This window comes from Hirundo rustica, chromosome 5, assembly GCF_015227805.2.
Source record: "Hirundo rustica isolate bHirRus1 chromosome 5, bHirRus1.pri.v3, whole genome shotgun sequence".
Taxonomy (NCBI): Eukaryota; Metazoa; Chordata; class Aves; order Passeriformes; family Hirundinidae; genus Hirundo; species Hirundo rustica.
The window spans coordinates 625,516-647,163 of NC_053454.1; the positions used below are offsets into that span (position 1 = coordinate 625,516).

At 51.6% G+C, this 21,648-nt stretch overlaps 1 protein-coding gene across 3 annotated transcripts in view; it reads left to right on the top strand.

The window, feature by feature from the left end:
• The window catches only part of EXOC6B (exocyst complex component 6B), a 290,129-nt gene that overhangs the window by 130,772 nt on the left and 137,709 nt on the right, over nucleotides 1-21,648 (top strand). For 2 of the 3 annotated variants that reach the window (XM_040064052.1, XM_040064051.1), the window contains exons 8-14: nucleotides 11,027-11,110; nucleotides 11,226-11,272; nucleotides 12,575-12,695; nucleotides 17,728-17,799; nucleotides 19,445-19,542; nucleotides 20,258-20,363; nucleotides 21,126-21,235. In XM_040064052.1, coding sequence (XP_039919986.1) covers nucleotides 11,027-11,110; nucleotides 11,226-11,272; nucleotides 12,575-12,695; nucleotides 17,728-17,799; nucleotides 19,445-19,542; nucleotides 20,258-20,363; nucleotides 21,126-21,235 — 638 coding nt within the window. The remainder of the gene's footprint in view (nucleotides 1-11,026; nucleotides 11,111-11,225; nucleotides 11,273-12,574; nucleotides 12,696-17,727; nucleotides 17,800-19,444; nucleotides 19,543-20,257; nucleotides 20,364-21,125; nucleotides 21,236-21,648) is intronic. The other variant, XM_040064053.1, reaches the window with a different exon arrangement.

The window sequence follows — 21,648 nt, forward strand, 5'->3', positions numbered from 1 at the left end:
CTGTTTTCCCTCTGTTCCTCATCCACATGTTCCCCGTTTTCCCGAGCAGGCCTGGCTCAGCGGATCTGTAGAGGCCATTGAATCTGTTGGATCCCGATCCCAAACTTTTTTTTTTCCCCTTCCTTTTTGCTTTTTCTTTGTAAATTCTCGTTGCTTTCGAAGTTTGCTTGGAAATGGGCTTAGCCAGGCCACGGATGGCAGAGAGGGATGGGAGAGTTGGATCTTCCATGGACTCTTCCAGGTGGGGTTTCGGAGGCCCTTCCTGGTTCTTGGTTAGGGATTTCATGGAATCATGGAATGATTCGGCTTAAAAGGGTCCTTAAATCCCATCCAGCACCACCCCCTGCCATGGGGATGACGTTCCACCATCCCAAGCTGCTCCAAGCCCTGTCCACCCCGGCCTTGGACACTTCTTGGGATTGGGAGCCACAGCCTCTGGAGATCCTTTCCTTTGGGATCACCTTTGCTTGTGCTTCCTCTTCCCCAGGTCCCAATGGATTTATTTTTAAGTGCCTGACTCCGAGCCCCTTAAATCAGGAGTGAGCCAAGCCCTGAAGTACCCAAAATGCCGAATTCCCTGTGAAACTTGGGATTCAGTGCTTCGAGAAGGAAACCTGGGATTCAGTGCTCAGAGAAGGAAAACTGGGATTCAGTGCTAGGGAAGGAAACTTGGGATTCCGTGCTAGGGAAGGAAACTTGGGATTCAGTGCTAGGGAAGGAAACTTGGGATTCAATGCTAGAGAAGGAAACTTGGGATTCAGTGCTTAGGGAAGGAAACCTGGGATTCGGTGCTTAGAGAGGGAAACCTGGGATTCAGTGCTAGGGAAGGAAACTTGGGATTCCGTGCTAGGGAAGGAAACTTGGGATTCAGTGCTAGAGAAGGAAAGTTGGGATTCAGTGTTAGAGAAGGAAACCTGGGATTCAGTGCTTAGGGAAGGAAACTTGGGATTCAGTGCTAGAGAAGGAAAGTTGGGATTCAGTGTTAGAGAAGGAAACTTGGGATTCAGTGTTAGAGAAGGAAACCTGGGATTCAGTGCTTAGGGAAGGAAACTTGGGATTCAGTGTTAGGGAAGGAAACCTGGGATTCAGTGTTAGAGAAGGAAACTTGGGATTCAGTGTTAGAGAAGGAAACTTGGGATTCAGTGTTAGAGAAGGAAACTTGGGATTCAGTGTTAGAGAAGGAAACTTGGGATTCAGTGTTAGAGAAGGAAACTTGGGATTCAGTGCTAGGGAAGGAAACTTGGGATTCAGTGTTAGAGAAGGAAACCTGGGATTCAGTGTTAGGGAAGGAAACCTGGGATTCTGTGCTAGGGAAGGAAATTTGGGATTCAGTGCTTAGGGAAGGAAACTTGGGATTCAGTGCTAGACAAGGAAACCTGGGATTCAGAACTTAGAGAAGGAAACTTGGGATTCAGTGTTAGGGAAGGAAACCTGGGATTCCGTGCTAGGGAAGGAACGGGTGGCTGCTGCTTTCTCCAGGACACAGGTCGAGGTCAGGGCCCGGTGGAGAGATCCCAAATCCCGCCCGGGCTTTGGAGGAGAGGCCTCTTCCAGCCACTCTCTCTTCCCCCCACGCAATTCCAGCCCCGCTTCATCTCCCTGTTTTCGGCTGTTTTCGGTATCGAGGGGGTGTTTACAGTCAACAAACAGGAGCCTCCTTTTTGATCCCGGCCCGGCTTTCCCTGCCGAGCACCTGCGTCCACGCGCTCCCTGAGGTTCCTTGGGAATATTTACGTTTTCGGACTCTTTCTGCCTCGTTAGCGGCTCCCTCGTTAGCGGCGGGCGGGTTTTCTCTCTTTATCTGCTCCCATCTCCGGGGCACGTCGGGATGATTTTATGAGCTGCTTTTCTTGGCAGCTCCTTCCCTCGCTGGTGGGAAGCTCCCGCTGTTCGCCCGAGTGCCGGACCCTAAAAATAAAAAAAATCCCCAAAAGCCCTGCCTGCTTCAGCCGGTTTTTGGGGGGTGAAAAATGGGTGGTTTGTAAGGTTTTAAAGCTCCTGTGCTGCTTTTGGTGAGATCTGTCCCCCGTGCTCGGAGCTGCCGAGCGGTCAGGGTTGGGTTTGGGGCATTTCCATGGAATTCCGGGGTTATGAGGGGGGGGAGCAGGGGTGGGATCCGGGTTGGGCTGGGTGGGTTTTTGGTGTCTGGCGCTTGCAGGCAGATCCCAGATGGAGCCCTGAGCCGGGGCTGTCTCGGGCAGGTGAGGGTGGCACAGCCCAGGGCTCCGCTCACCGTGCCAGGGGAAGGAAATCCCGGTTTTTTTGTTGGAACGGGACCGGAATCGCCTGAACTGCGACTCAAACCCCTTCAGAAATGGGATTTTGGCCCCAGATTTGGCCTTTCCTGCTCCCAGTGCCTGGAGCACAGGCTGGGAGATGGGAGGGGTGTGGGATACTCAGAGGCTCCGCAGCTCTCTGCTCCTGGGCGTCCCGGGATCCCCAGGAAGGCTCCGATCCACCCTCCTGCCTGGAGCTGGGAGATCAGGCCAGGTTCCGCAGGGATTTGTCCAGCCTGGCCTGGAAGTGTTCCAAGGATGGGGATTGGGATCCAGCTTTGGGAATTCTTTCTTGAATTCTTCTTGAATTCTTCCTGAATTCTTCTTGAATTCTTCTTGAATTCTTCCTGAATTCTTGTTGATTTTTTCCTGAATTCTTCTTGAAGTCTTTCATTTGCTTCGTGGAATCGTGGGATATTCCGAGTGGGAAGGGACTGACAGGGATCCAGCCCTGGAAGGAATCATCCAGGGATCAAACCCCTCACCTTGGTGTTATCAGCACCCTGCTCCAGCCAGTCTCAGGCATTTTTATTGTTGCCCTTGTGGAAAAACTTCCCGTCCACCCAGAATTCCCAACTTTATCCGCTGAGGAACTCCCAAACCAGCGGTCCCCAGTTTGTGAGGGGTTCAGGGCTTCCCCCTTTCCATGAGGGACGTTTGGAATTTGTCCTTTTGGATGTCTCCAGCCTGGAGTCTGAGTTTCACCGGATTTGGGGATATCTGCAAAGGGGAGAGACCTTGTCCGGAGCTCCTGCAGGTCTTTGGTGAAGGCGTGGAGGGAGCGGGTCCCAGAATTCCCGTTATTCCCAATCCCGGTTGTCGTGGGCCCCATGGAAAGCTTGGCTGGTTGTCCCGGTCCGGGGGTGGCTCTGGGTGGGCTCTGCGCTGCTTCCAACCCAACCCATTCCAGGATTTTAGTGGTGTTACGCTGGTAAATCCGGGTGGGTGCTGGGTTTGGGATTCTCCAAGCACGGAATCAAAGCCGGATTCATCCCTGATCCTTGAAACCGGAGCCGCAGTGATGGGGCCGAGCTGCTCTGTGGGTGGGGGGTACAGAAACCTTCTCCGGCGGGCGTAAAACTGGGATGGTTCCGGTGAATCTGGGCAGTTTCCGCGGGTTCTGTGGGTTTATTTATCAACAGATCCAAAATAAACTGCCACAGCCTGGGTTTTCCAGGGAGGAATCTTCTCAGCAGACCGTGTTGCGGTGGGATTCTAGTGGAGGAGCTCGTGGGACTCGCCGGTTTTTAGGGAATGTTTAATGGCGTTCCAGATGGGAAGGGTTTGGGATGGCTCAGGCCATAATATCCCTCGGGAATGCTGGGTTATGGATACCCCGAGTTATCCAGGTGGGAAATAGGTGAAGTGCACAAGGTGCATTTCAGCTGCCGGCTGAGGAGAAATTGTCACCCCAATTCCCAAAATCCCATTTCCCCCGGGGGGGGGAGTGGAGGAATTTTTAATTATTCCCAGAGAATAAAACCGGGAGCACGTTTTTTTTTTTTTCCCCTGGCTCTCGGCTCCGCGCTGCTCCCAAATCCCGGAACGTTTTTGGGTTTGTTCAGCTGCTGTTTTTGCTTTCTTGTGATTATCCTCTGTTTTCCCTCCCGCGGCGTTCGTGCCCGCTGGTAATTATCCCTCTCTCCCGTGCCAACTCTGTGAACTCCGGGGATAATTCGGGCAGGAGAGTTCTGCCCGGTAATTTTACAGACGCGAGGCGTTATTGAGGGTTTTTCCTGGACCGGTGATTACAAGGAACGGGTACTTTGGGGAGCGCGGCTTTGGATTCCTCCGCTCCTCTCGGAGGCCTTGGGAGCCGGGTGAAACTGGAATTAAAAACCGAGCGGGAGAGGAGCAGCTCCTCTGCCCGGCGCCGCATTCCGGGGAATCGCCGGGGGTTGGAAAAGCCCCGCTCCGGGATTGAACCCGGCCGTCCCGAGGGCCACCGCCGCTCGTGTCCCCGAGCGCCACATCCGCGGGGAATGTCAAACCCCGCCAGGGATGGGGATTCCAAACCTCCCCGGGCGCTTCCAGAGCTTTCCATGAAGGAATTTTCCCAACTGGCCGACGTAAACCTTCCCTCTCGTCCTCTCCCTCAAACCGCGAGGGAAGAGCAGCCCTAAAACGCAAATCCCACCTGGAGTTTCAGCTGGGTAGCCCAGAAAATTCAGGATCTCGTGGCTGGCTCTGGAATATTCTTGGTCTGGTCGATGTGTTAGGGTATTTTTGTTTGTTTGTTTATTTGGGGGTTTTTTGCGGGGGTTTTTTTGGGTTGTTTGTTTGTTTGTTTGTTTGGGGTTTTTTTTTTTGCTTTTTTGGGTGTTTTATCCGGAGGAAAACAGGACTCAGGGGTGGAATTCCAAGCAGTAATGGATTATCTGGAGAAGCTGAATAGCCCTGAACACATCAAACGTGGGAAGCTGGGGTGGTCTGAGCCCAAGCTGCCACGAGGAGGGAGAAATATTTCCCGTTTCCAGGAGAATGTCAGACGGGAGCGGCGGGAATACCTGGGGAGGTGCGGGAGGAATGCACTCAGGAGCAAGGGATGGGGCTGGGAGGATGAAAAACGGGAGCAGGGTCACGAGAGGGGCGGCGGGGAGGACGAGTTTTTGGGTTTTTTGGTGGAGGAACCTCTCCTCAGAGAGTCCCTGCTCCCTGGGGCGTCCAGAAATGGATCCGGAGGGAGATCCCAGGGAGCAGTGCCGGGAGCGGATGGCTCCGGACACGCCGGCCGGTCCCTGGGCCGTAAATTTTCGGGAAACTGCTAAAACGTGAATAGGATTCTCCGAGTTTTTTGTTTGTTTGTTTGTTTGTTTGTTTAGGGAATGGTTTCAAAGGGCTTTTGCTGCTGCAGTTTGCGCGGTTGGGTGGGAGCGGGGAGGTGACATCCGAAAAATTCCGGGGCTGAGGAGGATCCAGCCGAGGGACGGGAGCCAGGCTGTTGTTGTGGGGCCTGCCTGTGGCATCTCCAGCCCAGCTCCGATCGCTGCTCTGCTCCTTCTGCCTGTGGAAAACACGTTTTTTTCCCCTCTGGAAGTGATTCCAAAGGGATTCTAATTTTCAGGGATCGTGATGGAGCTGGTCCGGCTGCTTCGCCTTCCCCAAAGCAGTTGGTGAAACTGGGAGGGAGACCCGGCCTGGGGTTTGTCCCCGTGGGGAAGGAGCTGCGTGGAGTTGGGAATTTTGGTTCCTGTGCTTCCCTGACCCCCAGGAGCTGTGGAGTTCCTCCAGCCTGTGGTGCTCCCGAGGGGAGAATTCCCCCCAGGAACGGTGGGGAGCTGCTGGAGAGAGCCCAGAGGAGGTCATGGAAATGCTTCCAGGATTCTGGAGCCCCTCTGCTCTGGGAGAGCTGGGAATGTTCCCCTGGAGAAGGGAAAAATCCAGGGAATCCTTAGAGTCCCTGAAGGGGCTCCAGGAGAGCTGGAGAGGGGCTGGGGACAAAGGCTGGAGGGACAGGACACAGGGAATGGCTTCCAGTGGGAAAGGGGAGATTGTGCTGGGATCTTGGGAATTGGGAATTCCTGTCTGGGAGGGTGGGGAGGGTCTGGGAATTCTGGAATTCCCGGATTTGCTGTGGCTGCCCCTGGATCCCTGGCAGTGCCCAAGGCCAGGTTGGATCCTCCTGGGACAGTGGGAGCTGTCCCTGCCATGGATGGGGTGGAGTGAGGTGATCTTTCGGGTCCTCTCCCACCCAAACCAGGCTGGAATTCTGTGGAATGGGGCAGGACCCGGCCGTGGTGGGACCCTGGAAGTGCAGCCAGGTGTGGGGTGAGTCCTTGTCCTTCCCCTCCTGGAGGAAATCGTGGAGGAGGATGAGCAGGAACCTCCAAAACCTGCTCTTAAAATTGCTCTGAGGCCTCCTGCTCCTGCTGAGCTGCTCTCGGAGACTCCAACAGCTCCTCGAGGCCACCACAAGATTTTGGGGAAATGGCATCTTCTGGGCGCTCAGGGCTGAGTTAATTACTCATTAATTTCCAGGGGACGTTGCCCTGCCTTTGATGGTGCCGCAGGTTCATTTATTAAAGAAATGGTTAAAAAAAACAACACCTTCAGTTTTAAACTGGCCCCAAAATCCAATTATTTAGTCAGTTCCCTCTGCTTTAGTGAGTGGCTTCGCTCCGAGGTGTCGGTGAGGTTCAGGGGGGTTTTGTTCCGCCTGGGGAGGTTCGGAGAATTTAATAAATCCCTTTAGTCTGGTGCCCTCAGTGGTGGTTGGGAGTGGGACAATCCCGTTTTCCCTTGGTTTTGCTCCGGTGGAGAGCAGATGGACGACACCCGGATCCTGAGGATCACCAGCCTCAGGCCTCGGGGAGGTGGCTGCTTCCTGCTGGGAATTTATCGCTTTTTAACATCAGGCATCGCCTAATTCCATCTCTGGGAAGGGGCTGAAGAATTCCTTAGGGACCTGGGAAGGGGCTGGAGAATTCCTGAGGGAGCTGGGAAGGAAGCTGGAGAATTCCTGATAAAATTCCTGATAAAACCTGTAATGATCCTCATTTTCTGGGTTTTGCCATGCAAATCCCTGATTTCTGCCTCGGCATCCTTCCCTTTCCTGAGGGAAACTCCTTTTGGGAGCGTTGGGAAGAACCAGGCAGGGAAAATGTCGGCTCCCAACAGTTCCCGTTCCTAAAGTCTCCCTTAAAACACGGGATTGCTCGTAGATTCGGGTTGATCCTGATCCTGGTCACGGGGGAGAAGCTGGGATTTGCCATCCAGCTGTGCCAGGGCGGCCGGAGCTGCCCGTCCTGAGCTCCCCCCGAGACTCAGCCGGGACAAAAAGCAGAATCCGAGGACAAAATCCACGTTGCAAATCTGCAGTGCGCGTGCACCGAGGCTTTGGGGATGGATTTGAGCACCTGGGAAGGTTTTGGGGGTGGAATTTAGGACCTGAGAAGGTTTTGGGGGTGGATTTTAGGACCAGAGAAGGTTTTGGGGATGGATTTTAGGGCCTTAGAAGGCTTTTTGGGTGGACTTTCAGCAGCTAAGAAGGTTTTGGGGATGGATTTTAGGGCCTTGGAAGGTTTGGGGGATGGAATTGAGCACCTCAGGAGGTTTTTTGGATGGATTTTAGCACCTTAGAACGTTTTGGGGATGGATTTTAGGACCTAAGAAGATTTTGGGCATGGATTTTAGGATCTTAGAAGATTTGGGGCACGGATTTTAGGATCTCAGAAAGTTTTAGGGGTGGATTTTAGGACCTAGGAAGGTTTTTTGGATGGAATTGAGCACCCAAGAAGGTTTTTTTGATGGATTTTAGCACCTTAGAATGTTTTGGGGATGGATTTTAGGACATTGGAAGATTCTGGGCATGGATTTTAGGATCTTGGAAGATTTTGGGGATGGATTTGAGCACCTAAGAAGATTTTGGGGGTGGATTTGAGCACCTTAGAAGGCTTTTTGGGTAAACTTTAGCACCTAGGAAGGTTTTGGGGTGGATTTCAGGACATTGGAAGATTTTGGGCATGGATTTTAGGATCTTAGAAGGTTTTAGGGGTGGATTTTAGGACCTGAGAAGGTTTTGGGGATGGATTTTAGGACTAAGAAGGCTTTTTGGGTGGACTTTCAGCAGCTAAGAAGGTTTTGGGGATGGATTTTAGGACCTAGGAAGGTTTTTTGGATGGAATTGAGCACCCAAGAAGGTTTTTTGGATGGATTTTAGTGCCTTAGAATGTTTTGGGGATGGATTTTAGGACATTGGAAGATTCTGGGCATGGATTTTAGGATCTTAGAAGATTTTGGGGATGGATTTTAGGACCTAAGAAGGTTTTGGGGGTGGATTTGAGCACCTAAGAAGATTTTGGGGATGGATTTTAGGACCTAAGAAGGTTTTGGGGGTGGATTTGAGCACCTAAGAAGATTTTGGGGGTGGATTTGAGCACCTTAGAAGGCTTTTCCGGTGAACTTTAGCACCTAGGAAGGTTTTGGGGGTGGATTTCAGGACATTGGAAGATTTTGGGAATGGATTTTAGGATCTTAGAAGATTTTGGGCATGGATTTTAGTACCTAAGAAAGTTTTAGGGGTGGATTTTAGGACCTAAGAATGTTTTTTGGATGGATTTTAGGGCCTTAGAAGGCTTTTTGGGTGGACTTTCTGCAGCTAAGAAGGTTTTGGGGATGGATTTTAGGACCTAAGAAGGTTTTGGGGATGGAATTGAGCATCTCAGAAGGTCTTTTGGATGGATTTTAGGGCCTTAGAAGGTATTGGGAATGGAGTTGAGAACCTTAGAAGGCTTTTTGGGTGGACTTTCAGCAGCTAAGAAGGTTTTGGGGATGGATTTTAGGGCCTTGGAAGGTTTTGGGGATGGAATTGAGCACCTCAGGAGGTTTTTTGGATGGATTTTAGCACCTTAGAAGGTTTTGGGGATGGATTTTAGTACCTAAGAAGATTTTGGGGGTGGATCTTAGGACCTGAGAAGTTTTTGGGGATGGAATTGAGCAACCAAGAAGGTTTTTTGGATGGATTTTAGCACCTAAGAAAGTTTTGGGGCCGGATTTGAGCACCTAGGAAGGTTTTGGGGATGGATTTGAGCACCTAGGAAGGTTTTGGGGCTGGATTTTGGCACCTTAGAAGATTTTGGGACTGGATTTTCGCACCTAAAATGGTTTTTTGGTTGGATTTTTGCACCTAAAAAGGTTTTTTTGGGGTGGATTTTGACGCCTTCGCGAGGGGCAGGATTCGGTGGGGGAGCTCTGGGCACATCCCCGGGCTGATTCCTGCCGGAGCCTGGAGCTGCACTTGGAACGAGCAAGGATCAAGTCAGGCTATGGCTCCTCACAAGCCCTGGGTAGCTGAGGGCATCCCGAGGCAGCCTGGTTGTGTAATGCCACAACAGCTGCAGGATCATTAAATTACCATCAGGCTTTGCTCTTAATTAATTTATTTTCTGGAGAGGAGCAGGTTGACAGCTGGTGCCTCGCTCAGGTGATATTTGTTGTTGCGTGTTGTTTGTTTTGTGAATTCCAAATGAGGCGGAGTTGCGTTGGTTTTGGGTTTTTGGTGGTGTTTTTTTTGTTGGTTTTTTTTTTTTTTTTTCCCCGTTGTTTTATTTATTTTATTTTAATTTCTTTTCCCCCCCCTCCCCTCTCTCCCTCCCTCGGCTCCCAACAGTTCAAAGCGAGACGTTGTCCCTTCCCTGAGATGTTTGTGATTCCAGTTTCAGACAGAAAACAGGGCGGGTGTGGAGGAGGGAGGAGCAGCAGGGATGAAACACCCGGGGTCGGACGGCCCCGGGGGCAAATCCTCGGATTTTGGGATCCTCCGGGGTTGGGATGCCGAGGTGGAGCCTGGCCTGGCGCAAAAACCACCCCAGGGGTGACGCCCACGGGAGGGGTGCAGCTGTCGGGATGGAAATCCTCGGGATGTAGGATCCCAGTTCCTTGGGATGGAAATCCTCCGGGGCGCTCGGAGCCGCGGCCAAGCTGGGAAAACGAGCTCCGGGGTTTTGTCTCTCCCAGAATGGTCTCCTCAAGCGCTGTACCCGGCACAAACCCACCCTGGAATTCACGGAATTGGATTGGTTGGAGGGATCCTTAAAGCCCATCCGTGTGTTGGGAATCTTCAGCCGTCCCAGCCTGGCCTTTAATTCCCCCCGTTGGTGTCTCTGGTGTCTTTTGTCCCCTCTTTCTTTCTCTTTCTCTTTGCTGACACCGTCGTTGGTTGTTTCATGGAGCGATAAATCCAATATTGGTCCCAGCCAGAAAAGCAGCTGGACACATCCCTGTGCATCCCAGATCTGCTGGGAGCTGGGAGCTGGACTCGGTGTTTCTGGATAAGCTCCTTGCACTCCAGACCCTCGAATGGAATTTCGGAGGAAAGCTCCACGAGGTTGGAGGTTAAATGGAACATCCAGCAGCTCTGGGCTGGCAGCAGGAGCAGGACACTGCTGGGGCAGCTCTGGAGAGCCCCGGAGGGGCTGGAGCGTGTCCAGGGAAGGGAAAAGGCTGGAGAATTCCTGAGGGAGCTGGGAAAGGGCTGGAGAATTCCTGAGGGAGCTGGGAAGGGGCTGGAGAATTCCTGAGGGAGCTGGGAAAGGGCTGGAGAATTCCTGAAGGAGCTGGGAAGGGGCTGGAGAATTCCTGAAGGAGCTGGGAAAGGGGCTGGAGAATTCCTGAGAGAGATGGGAAAGGAGCTGGAGAATTCCTGAGGGAGCTGGGAAGGGGCTGAAGAATTCCTTAGGGACCTGGGAAGGGGCTGGAGAATTCCTGAAGGAGCTGGGAAGGGGCTGGAGAATTCCTGAGGGAGCTGGGAATGGCTGGAGAATTCCTGAGGGAGCTGGGAAGGGGCTGGAGAATTCCTGAGGGAGCTGGGAATGGCTGGAGAATTCCTGAGGGAGCTGGGAAGGGGCTGAGCCTGGAGAAAAGGAGGCTCAGTGGGACCTTGTGGCTCTGCACCAGTCCCTGACAGGAGGGGACAGCCGGGGGGAATTTGGGATCTGCTCCCAGGGAACAGGGACAGGAGGAGAGGGAACGGCCTCAGCCTGGGCCAGGGGAGGCTCAGGGTGGACAGCAGCAGGAATTTCCTCATGGAAAGGGATGCTCAGTGCCCAGGGATGTTTGGAGCGCCCATCCCTGAGGGATTTAAAGCCGTGGATGTGGCACTTGGGGACAGGGGTCAGTGCTGGCCCTGGCGGCGCTGGGACTCGCCGATCTCCGAGGGCTTTTCCGACCTCAGCGATTCCATGATTTATCTCCCGAGCGACCTCTTTCCCGCACATCCTGACCGCTGGAATGACCCTTTCCTGTTTTTCCAGGGAGCCCGGGAGACCTTTGAGAGCTACTACAGGAAGCAGAGGAGAAAACAAGCGCGGCTGGTGCTGCAGCCTCCCTCCAACATGGTCAGTGTGTCCCGCCCTGGAATGCCGTCCCGGGGCTGCCGCTGCCCGTCCTCATCCCTAAAATCTTCCCTCTGCCCTCGGGTTTTAACCTCTGCTCCCTCTCCCTTCGTTGCAGCACGAAACTTTGGACGGCTACAGGAAGTATTTCAATCAAATTGTAGGGTAGGTGTTCCCTTTCAGACACGGCCCCTGCTAAAAACGGGAGTCCTGGGCCGCTGGGGAGCCCGAAAAAAACACCGGGACAGGAGGGAATGTTGGTATTTTTGGAGGTCCTCGAAGCCAAAACGGGACAAAAAAACCAAAAAAAAACCACCCGAAAACAAAAGGTGGTTTGTGCTTTTTTTCAAGTGTTGGAAAGCGAATTTTGTCCTCTTTTGCTGTGTCACTGGGGGGGACCTGCCAGCAGCCTGGGAATTTCTGGGAATTTCTGAGAATTTCTGGGAATTTCTGGATAAATGATCCCCGTGGATTAGGTGCCCCGCTAATGACATGAATGCGGCCCTCTGCCCTGATGATTCTGGAATGCTGAATAATTATTCTTTAATTATTTCCCTGCTGAAGAGAGGTGATTTCTCCGTTCCCTGGAGCTGCTTTTTTTTTTTTTTTTTTTTTTTTTTTGTTGCTCTCAAATTTGGCCCCCAAAAAAAAAAATCTTCCGAAACCGAGCTCCGGGGGGAAGGAGAATTCCAAAGGCTGCTGATCCAGAAAAACGGGATAGGATTTGCTGTTCCTTCAGCCAGTAGTGAGAATAATTTCAGTGCCGGATTGTGACCGCCGCAAATTCCGCGCCTGCTGCTCCCCTCCTGCAGCTCCCTGCTCCCGGGCTGGATTTCCTTGGGGAGAAAAAAAAACAAACCTGGGAATCCGTGTGTCGCCCTTTAAAACGTCCAATCCCACCCTCATTCCCTGGAAAACATTTCCTTTTGGAGCAGCAGAGACTGGAGTGAATCGATTGTGTGGAAATGGCTGGGAGCACGTGGTGGGAGCTGGGTGGGTTTTCCTTGGAGCTCAAGCGTTTTTCCCCTGTGGTTCCAGCACTTTTCCCTGTACTTAAAGCAGTTTTCCCTGCAGATAAATCATTTTTCCCTGCAGATAAATGATTTTCCCCTGCGGATAAAGCATTTTCCCCTGCGGATAAAGCATTTTCCCCAGCTGTGATGGCCTTGCTGCCGGCTGGAGCAGCGTTTAATCCCTGGTTCTCCTGGGAATAACGAGGGACCTGGTGGAGGGGGGAATTCTGCCTTTGTGTACACTCAGAGCGGCACCGGGGAAGAGTTTGAACTCTCTCCTCTAACCCAGCTCTGTTAAAAAAAAAAACAAAACAGGGAATAAAGTGTCGGGAGCTGCCTGGATTCGACATCTCCCTCAAAAACCCCCGGGAGCTCAAACCTCGCCCGAGGGGCTCGGGGGGCGGCCGCTGAAGTGTCGGATTCGAGGTCCTGACGGCGTTTTCTGCCCCGGCAGGTTCTTCGTGGTGGAGGATCACATCCTGCACACCACCCAGGGCCTGGTCAATCGTGCCTACATCGATGAGCTGTGGGAGATGGCCCTGTCCAAAACCATCGCCGCCCTGAGGACTCACTCCGTGAGTAAAAGCCCGGTGGAGCTCGGCTGTTGCTTGGCTGTCCTTGACGTTGCTGCAATCAATTCCGCCTTCTTTTCCAGCTTTTTTTTTTTTCTCTCCTCTCCCTGGATTCTTTGTTTCCCACTCTTTTCCAAAAGGGTGACACGGATAGTTCTCTTTCTCGGGCTGGGGTTTTTTTTTTCGGCCTCTTGATTGGCGGCGTTTCCCGAGCAAAGTCAGGATTTTGAAGAGTCAAAACGGTGGTTTTGTGTTTTCATCGTTATTCCGTTCATCGTTTTGGAGGAGCACCAGGAGAGGAGTTTGATTTGTCCCCCCCCCAAAAAATGGGGAGGAAAAGCGCTTTTTTGACACACTGAGGCACGACCTTGTTTGATAGAGGATCAGAGAATCCCAGAGCGGTTTTGGGTTGGAAGGGACCTTAAAGATCATCTTGATCCCTTAAATTTCATGGCTGAGAAATGGGCTGGGAAACCAAATCCAGGGAAGGAGAACCTCAGGAGAACCTTGGGAAGAGGGTGGAAATATGGGAAGAGTTGGACACGAACAGCAGGCTTGGAGCATCCTGGTCCAGTGGAAGGAGGTGAAACCAGATGGGTTTGAGGGTTCTTTCCACCCCACACCATTCCATGGCTCTTCCCTGGACCTGGATCTCTCTGGGATGAGGGATCCCAGAAGATTGCTGGTGTTCTCCATCCCTATCCCCATCCAGGTGACTGGAAAGTTGGTTTTTCCAAAAAGCAGAGAGGGGAAAAGCATCTTTTTGACACCCTGAGGCACGACCCTGTTTGATGGAGGATCAGAGAATCCCAGAGTGGTTTCAGTTGGAAGGGACCTTAAAGATCATCTTGATCCCTTGAATTTCATGGCTGAGAAATGGGCTGGGAAACCAAATCCAGGGAAGGAGAACCTCAGGAGAGAGCAAGGATCTCCTTGGGTGAAGAGATGGGAATAGATGGACACGAACAACAGGCTGGGAGCATCCTGGTCCCATGGAAGGAGGTGGAACCAGATGGGTTTGAAGATCCTTTCCACCCCACACCATTCCATGGCTCTTCCCTGGACCTGGATCTCTCTGGGATGAGGGCCCTCAGAAATTTCCCAGTGTTCTCCATCCCAGTCCCCATCCATGGGCTTTTCCTGTGACTGGAAAGTTGTTTTTTCCCAAAAAACTGAGGGAGGAAAAGCATCTTTTCGGCACACTGAGGCACGACCTTGTTTGATAGGGGATGAGAGAATCCCAGAGTAGTTTTGGATTGGAAGGGACCTTAAAGATCATCTTGATCCCTTAAATTTCATGGCTGAGAAATGGGCTGGGAAACCAAATCCAGGGAAGGAGAACCTCAGGAGAACCTTGGGAAGAGGGTGGAAATATGGGAAGAGTTGGACGCGAACAGCAGGCTGGGAGCATCCTGGTCCTGTGGGAGGAGGTGGGAGCAGACGGGTTTGAAGATCCTTTCCACCCCACACCATTCCATGGCTCTTCCCTGGACCTGGATCTCTCTGGGATGAGGGCCCTCAGAAATTTCCCAGTGTTCTCCATCCCAGTCCCCATCCATGGACTTTTCCTGTGACTGGAAAGTTGGTTTTCCCAAAAAAACTGAGGGAGGAAAAGCATCTTTTTGGCACACTGAGGCACGACCTTGTTTGATAGGGGATCAGAGAATCCCAGAGTGGTTTCAGTTGGAAGGGACCTTAAAGATCATCTTGATCCCTTGAATTTCATGGCTGAGAAATGGGCTGGGAAACCAAATCCAGGGAAGGAGAACCTCAGGAGAACCTTGGGAAGAGGGTGGAAATATGGGAAGAGTTGGACACAAACAGCAGGCTGGGAGCATCCTGGTCCCATGGAAGGAGGTGGAACCAGATGGGTTTGAGGGTTCTTTCCACCCCACAGCTGTTCCCTGGACCTGGATCTCTCTGGGATGAGGGATCCCAGAAGATTGCCGGTGTTCTCCATCCCTATCCCCATCCAGGTGACTGGAAAGTTGTTTTTTCCAAAAAGCTGAGAGGGGAAAAGCATCTTTTTGGCACACTGAGGCACGACCTTGTTTGATAGGGGATCAGAGAATCCCAGAGTGGTTTCAGTTGGAAGGGACCTTAAAGATCATCTTGATCCCTTAAATTTCATGGCTGAGAAATGGGCTGGGAAACCAAATCCAGGGAGTGAGAACCTCAGGAGAGAGCAAGGATCTCCTTGGGTGAAGAGATGGGAATAGATGGACATGAACAGCAGGCTTGGAGCATCCTGGTCCCATGGAAGGAGGTGGAACCAGATGGGTTTGAAGGTTCTTTGCACCCCACACCATTCCATGGCTCTTCCCTGGACCTGGATCTCTCTGGGATGAGGGCCCTCAGAAATTTCCCAGTGTTCTCCATCCCTATCCCCATCCATGGACTTTTCCTGTGACTGGAAAGTTGGTTTTTCCAAAAAACTGAGAGGGGAAAAGCATCTTTTCGGCACACTGAGGCACGACCTTGTTTGATAGAGGATCAGAGAATCCCAGAGTGGTTTCAGTTGGAAGGGACCTTAAAGATCATCTTGATCCCTTAAATTTCATGGCTGGGAAATGGGCTGGGAAACCAAATCCAGGGAAGGAGAACCTCAGGAGAACCTTGGGAAGAGGGTGGAAATATGGGAAGAGCTGGACACAAACAGCAGGCTGGGAGCATCCTGGTCCAGTGGGAGGAGGTGGAACCAGATGGGTTTGAAGGTCCTTTGCACCCCACACCATTCCATGGCTCTTCCCTGGACCTGGATCTCTCTGGGATGAGGCACCCCAGGAGATTCCCGCTGTTCTCCATCCCCATCCAGCTGACTGGAAAGTTTCCTCCTTCCCCCGGAGCTCCCGTGCTGCCGGAGGGGATAAACACCGACCCCCGCCACAGGCTGCAAACCTGTGTTTGTTTTCATTCCAAGCGGGATTTTCTCGGAGCTGGAAGCAGGAGGCTGAGCCAGGCCCAGCCATGGGGGGATATTTTGGGGGTTTTTTTGGTGTTCCCAGCTTTGTTGCCACTCGGGTTGTTTCAAGTGCTGCCAGGGGAGGATTTTGCAGCAATCCCGAAACATTCCGTGATTTTCAGACCTCGTGGCCGTCACCGTTTGCTCCTGGCGCTCCCGGTCCCACCAGTGCCCTGCATCCCAAACTGGGATTTGATGGGGAAAAAAAAAAAAAAAAACGCGGGATTTGAGGCAGGGTCTCACCTCGCTGAGGCTGTTTGGATTCTTCCAAGGCAGACAGATTTATCCCTGGATTTTCTTCCTCGCCGCAGACAGGGACATCTTTAATCACTTGTGATGCTTCGGGGCATTATCTTCCTTCCTGCCTCTCCTTTTTGGACAGGGAGATGGAAAACCTGTGTCTCCCGCTCCTTCCCGCTGATTAATGGAGCCGTTCCTCCTGGAGTTTCCAGCGAGCTTTAAATCCCTCTCTCTTTCCATCCCGGGATTCACCGATCCTATATTTGGGCAGGCTCCCTCTCAAACTTCACATTTTTTCAGCGCGAGGAGGGGTTTTTTTGGCTGCTCCTGACAAGTCTGAGGCGGGACTGGGGGTGGCTCTGAGCGTTGTCCCGGGGGTTTGGAGCGGGATAAATCCCCGTGCCGGAGCCGTGGATGTGTTTTTCCCCCCCCGCTTCAGCATCCCGGGCCGTGGACGCTTCATTACCGTCAGACACAACACGGTAAATATTGGATGAGAGGCGCCGCGCCTCCGTCTGCTCTCGCTGCCCGGCGGTCTCAGGCGCGCCTCGGGTGTTTTTTGGGGCAGCCCAAAGCTTTCCCCAGCCCAGGGAGCACCTGCTCAGCCCCATCCCGGGCGGATCCTTCCTCTCAGCGCCCCGAGTCTTGGGTTTTGTTCCGGAGATTCGGGCGGTTTTAGAGTTTTTTGCTTTTTGCAAAGCCCTGAGCCGGGCGCAAGAAAGAGACGGAGTCTTCAGGTTCTGATTTGTTTATTGTTTCTTATCTTACAATTCTCTCAGTGCCCAGCTGAGATCTGTGCAGCTGCTCGGGCACCTGACGAGTGACCCCGCACTGGGAAGTCGCTGCCTGTTACACTGATTGTTACGTATTTTTTATTTATATTTATTTTCCAATACCTATCACTTATACTGAAAGGTCATCTCTGCTCTGACCCAGTCTCCTTAAATTACTTTGTGCCACCGTCACTGCAGGAAATTGAGTGAAAGAAAAAGAAGAAGCAGGAGACAACGCCCAAAATCCTCCATCTTGCTCCCATCCACTTCCATGCTAAAAAACCCAAAACCGCTGTTTTTCACCCTGTGATAAGCTGAACTCTGTATTTCACACTCTTGTGGCCTGTAATTCATTTCTCAGTGCAGGAAGCCTTTCCCATGGACTGGGATCAAAAACAATGTTCCTCTGGGCTCTGTGCCAGGGTCCCAGACCCCCCTGTCCATGTCCCAGACCCCTCTGTCCATGTCCCAGATCCCTCTGTCCATATCCCAGACCCCCTGTCCATGTCCCAGATCCCTCTGTCCATATCCCAGACCCCCTGTCCATATCCCAGACCCCTCATTCCATGTCCCAGACCCCTCTGTCCATGTCCCAGACCCCCTGTCCATGTCCCAGCCCTCTCTTTCCATGTCCCAGACCCCCTGTCCATATCCCAGACCCTCTGTCCATGTCCTAGACCCCCACTCCATGTCCCAGACCCCCACTCCATGTCCCAGACCCCTCTGTCATGTCCCAGACCCCTCATTCCAGGGTCCCAGACCCCTCTGTCCATGTCCCAGATCCCTCTGTCCATGTCCCAGACCCCTCTTTCCATGTCCCAGACCCCTCTTTCCATATCCCAGACCCCTGTCCAGGTCCCAGACCCCTCTGTCCACATCCCAGCCCTCTCATTCCAGGTCCCAGCCCTCTCATTCCAGGTCCCAGCCCTCTCTTCCCATGTCCCAGACCCTCCAGGGTGACCAAAGGAGTGCCCTGGGCTCCGACAGCCGAGGGCACGGGGCAGGGGCTCGGTGCCCTTTGGTCAACGCCGCCTTCTCCTCTGTGCTTTCTCCTCTCCAGTCCTACTGCTCCGACCCCGGCCTGGTGTTGGACCTGAAGAACCTCATCGTGCTCTTCGCCGACACGCTCCAGGTACGCGCCGGAGCGCCGGGGCACGGGGAATCCCGGGATCTCTGCGCTGATCCCTCCAAGGGAACGCCGCGTTCCACCCGAGGCGGTTCCAGAACTAAACAACAGGACTGGGATGGATTGCGGCTGCGTGGTTGGGATCAAACTGTGTGGTATCACAAAGTGGAAAAATCAGAGTTTGAGGGTTTAGAATATGGTGATAAAGAAAAAGTTTTAGGGCGGAGGCCAAGTCCTTCTTTTTCGCCTCCTTCTTTTTCGCCTCCTTCTTCGTGGTCTGGGTAATTTCTTGTAATTGGGCAGAAAAACCCACACTGAGGAACCACGGGTGGTTGGTTATGGGGCTAAAAGTAAAAATAATTTAGGTGTCGTTTCTTAATTGGACAGTTTATCCTTAAAAGGCCTTGGAAAGAGAGAGAGAGGCAGAGTCCTTCCTTTTCACCTCCTTCTCCACGGGTCTGGGTGGTATTTTGTAATTAAATAGAAAAAATCCGCATTGCAAGCCACAAGCAGTTAGCTATTAAGTTAAAAATAAAAATAACTTAGGTGCCATTTCTTAATTAGACAGTTTATCCTTAAAAGGCCTCGTAGAGAGCGAGAGGGAGAGATAAGGAGCCGTTTTTGGTTTATTGGCTGGAAGTGCTGTGGCACTCACGGTTTGTGAGACTGTAACAGAGATAAGAATTAATAAACATCGGAGTGCGGGCGAGAAATAGTGTATTGCACGTTTAATCCTGACCCTGACAGAAGTGAAATGAAATTAAATGAAATGAAATATTAAATAAAATAAAAAATAAAATAAAATACAAAATAAAATGTAAAATAAAATATAAAATAAATATTAAATAATATATAAATAAAATAAAATAAAATATAAAATAAAATATAAAATAAAATATAAAATAAAATATAAAATAAAATAAAATATAAAATGAAATAAATAATAAAATAAAATAAAATAAAATAAAATAAAACAAAATAAAATAAAATAAAAGTAATAAAATAAAATGAAATAAAATAAAATATAAAATAAAATGAAATAAAATATAAAATAAATTATAAAATTAAATAAATTGAAATAAAAATTAAAATAAAATAAATATAAATTAAAATGAAATATAAAATAAAATATAATGAAAATAAAATATAAAATTAAATGAAATTAAATGAAATAAAATAAAATAGAAAAAATTAAATAAAATATGAAATAAATTATAAAATAAAATAAATTGAAATAAAATATAAAATAAAATGAAATAAAATATAGAATAAATTATAAAATAAAATAAATTGAAATAAAATAAATTGAAATAAAATAAAATAAAATAAAATAAAATAAAATAAAATAAAATAGAATAAAATAGAATAAAATAAAATGTGGAGTGTACGTGGGGCTCACGCCTCTCCTCAGCCCCAGCTCCTGGTGCTGCCCGAGCTCATTTTGGCAACCCTGGGCGTGGGGCAGCCTGGTTCGCTCAGTGCAGGCGCCAACCCCTGTGTCCTGGGCAGCTCTGGGTGCTTCTCCCTCGCTCCCCAAAGGCCCCTCAGCAGCTCCAGGGATGTTTCCGGAGGAGCCCGGGCCGCTGCCGGAGGCAGACAGCCCTCTCCAGCGGCCCGGACGTGGCTCCATTCCCTGCCTCGTTCCCTGCAGGGTTACGGCTTCCCGGTGAACCAGCTCTTCGACATGCTGCTGGAGGTCCAGGAGCAGTACAGCGAGACCCTGCTGAAGAAATGGGCCGGGCTCTTCAGGTGAGAGCGCCCAAGGAAACGCCGCTCCCCGAGGGGTTTTGTCCCCCCTGGCGCGGAGGGGTTTTTTTGGGGGGGGATTAATTGTGGGATCGTGGAATGGGTTGGGTGGGAAGGGAGCTTAAAGCTCATCCCTGCTGTGGAGCTGATGGAATGAATCCAGGGTGCTGGAGCCCCTCTGCTCTGGGAGAGCTGGGAATGTTCCTCTGGAGAAAGGGAAAAAATCCAGGGAATGCTCAGAGTCCCTGAAGGGGCTCCAGGAGAGCTGGAGAGGGGCTGGGGACAAGGGCTGGAGGGACAGGACACAGGGAATGGCTTCCAGTGGGAAAGGGGAGATTGGGCTGGGATCTTGGGCATTGGGAATTCCTGTCTGGGAGGGTGGGGAGGGGCTGGGAATTCTGGAATTCCCGGATTGGCTGTGGCTGCCCCTGGATCCCTGGCAGTGCCCAAGTTTGGACATTGGCGCTTGGATCCACCTGGGACAGTGGGAGCTGTCCCTGCCCATGGATGGGGTGGGAATGGATGGGATTTAAGCTCCCTTCTATCCCAAACCATTCTCTGTTCCCTCGCTCCATCCCCGAGCTGTGCCTGCTTTGGGATATCCCCGGCTGCTGCTGCAGGGATTTGGGATCCCACCTTAGCCCGGCCCCTGGGAATCTCCTGACCCAGCAGGAAAACCTTCCCCTCACAGCTGCCTCCCTAACTCTTCTTTTCCCAGGAATATCCTTGACTCGGATAACTACAGCCCCATCCCGGTGGGGAATGAAGACGTTTATAAGAAAATCGTCGGACAGTTCCCATTCCAGGATGCTGAACTTGAAAAGGTAAATCTTGGGATGGGGAGAACGGCCCGGAGAACCTCCACACCCTTTGTGGGCATTGAAAGGATGAAAAAAACCCACCCCAAATCGACCCAAATAAGCAATAAAGAGAAGGGAAATCAATGGGAAAGGACAAATATTCCTCCCGTGGGATGCATTTCTCCCGGCGTGGGTGAGGGAAGCGTGGTTTGTGTTCCTCTCAGGGTGTTCTGTCCCACAAGCAGGAACATCCGCCTCCACTGGCGTTTTATTCCCATTTTACGCACCCTGGGATCGACCTTTATTGGTTTCAGTCTGGTATTTAGAGAAAAAGGAGCCCAAAAAGTGCTGGAGCGTGTGCTTGGAAAACCAAAGTGCGTCCCAGATATCCCTAAATCCTAAACCCTGGCCTGGCGCTGCATCCCAGATTTCTGTGCCCTGCCCCAAAATTCAGTCCTGGGCTTCGGCTGCTCCCAGCACCTCCCAGCTTTGAGCGCTGGGGGTAAAAAGTGGGAAAACCGGGTGTGGGGAAATCCGTTTGCTCCAGGGATTTTGGGATTTTGGGCAGCAGCCGGGGTGGGGTGAGCAGGAAAACACCTCTTGCGTGGTGGAGCAGGAATTCCCATGGAGAGAGGGGATGAGGGAATGGCCCCAAAGCCCTCCTGCTCTGGGTTCCAGCTGTGATCACCCACTCTCCCCCTCGGCTGAAGTGTCTGTAAAATCCGGGATCGATCCCAGCGTTCCTCTGCCCGCCCTCCCTCTGGAATTCTCTCCCGTGTTTTGCAGCAGCCCTTCCCGAAGAAGTTCCCCTTCTCGGAGTTCGTGCCCAAGGTTTACAGCCAGATCAAGGAGTTCATCTACGCCTGCCTCAAGTTCTCCGAGGACCTGCACCTCAGGTGGGAAATGCTGGCGCTCAGAGAGCTCAGCTGGGTTAAAAATGCGGATTCTCTCCCTCTGGATGGAGCCTGTCCAGGCTGGAAGTGGCCCTGGAGCAGTGGCATCTTGGCTGGCCGCGTCTTCTCCCGGGATGGTTTGGGTTGGAAGGAGATTCTGGGCGTCGTTTCGTTCCAACCCATCCCAGGGACGCCTTCCACGGTTCTCCGAGCTTCCTCCAGCCTGGCCTTGGACAATTCCAGGGAATTCCAGGCTCCCGGGACGATCCCAGCTGTGTGAGGGGCTGTTTCCTCCGAGGCTGTTGTTGTAATCAATAAACCAACCCGGGTGTCTGAGGAAAGGTGATGGTGGCCACTTGTCACCTGCTGGAACACCCCTGATCCCCCCCAGGCCTCCCCTCGCTGTTCCCCGAGGA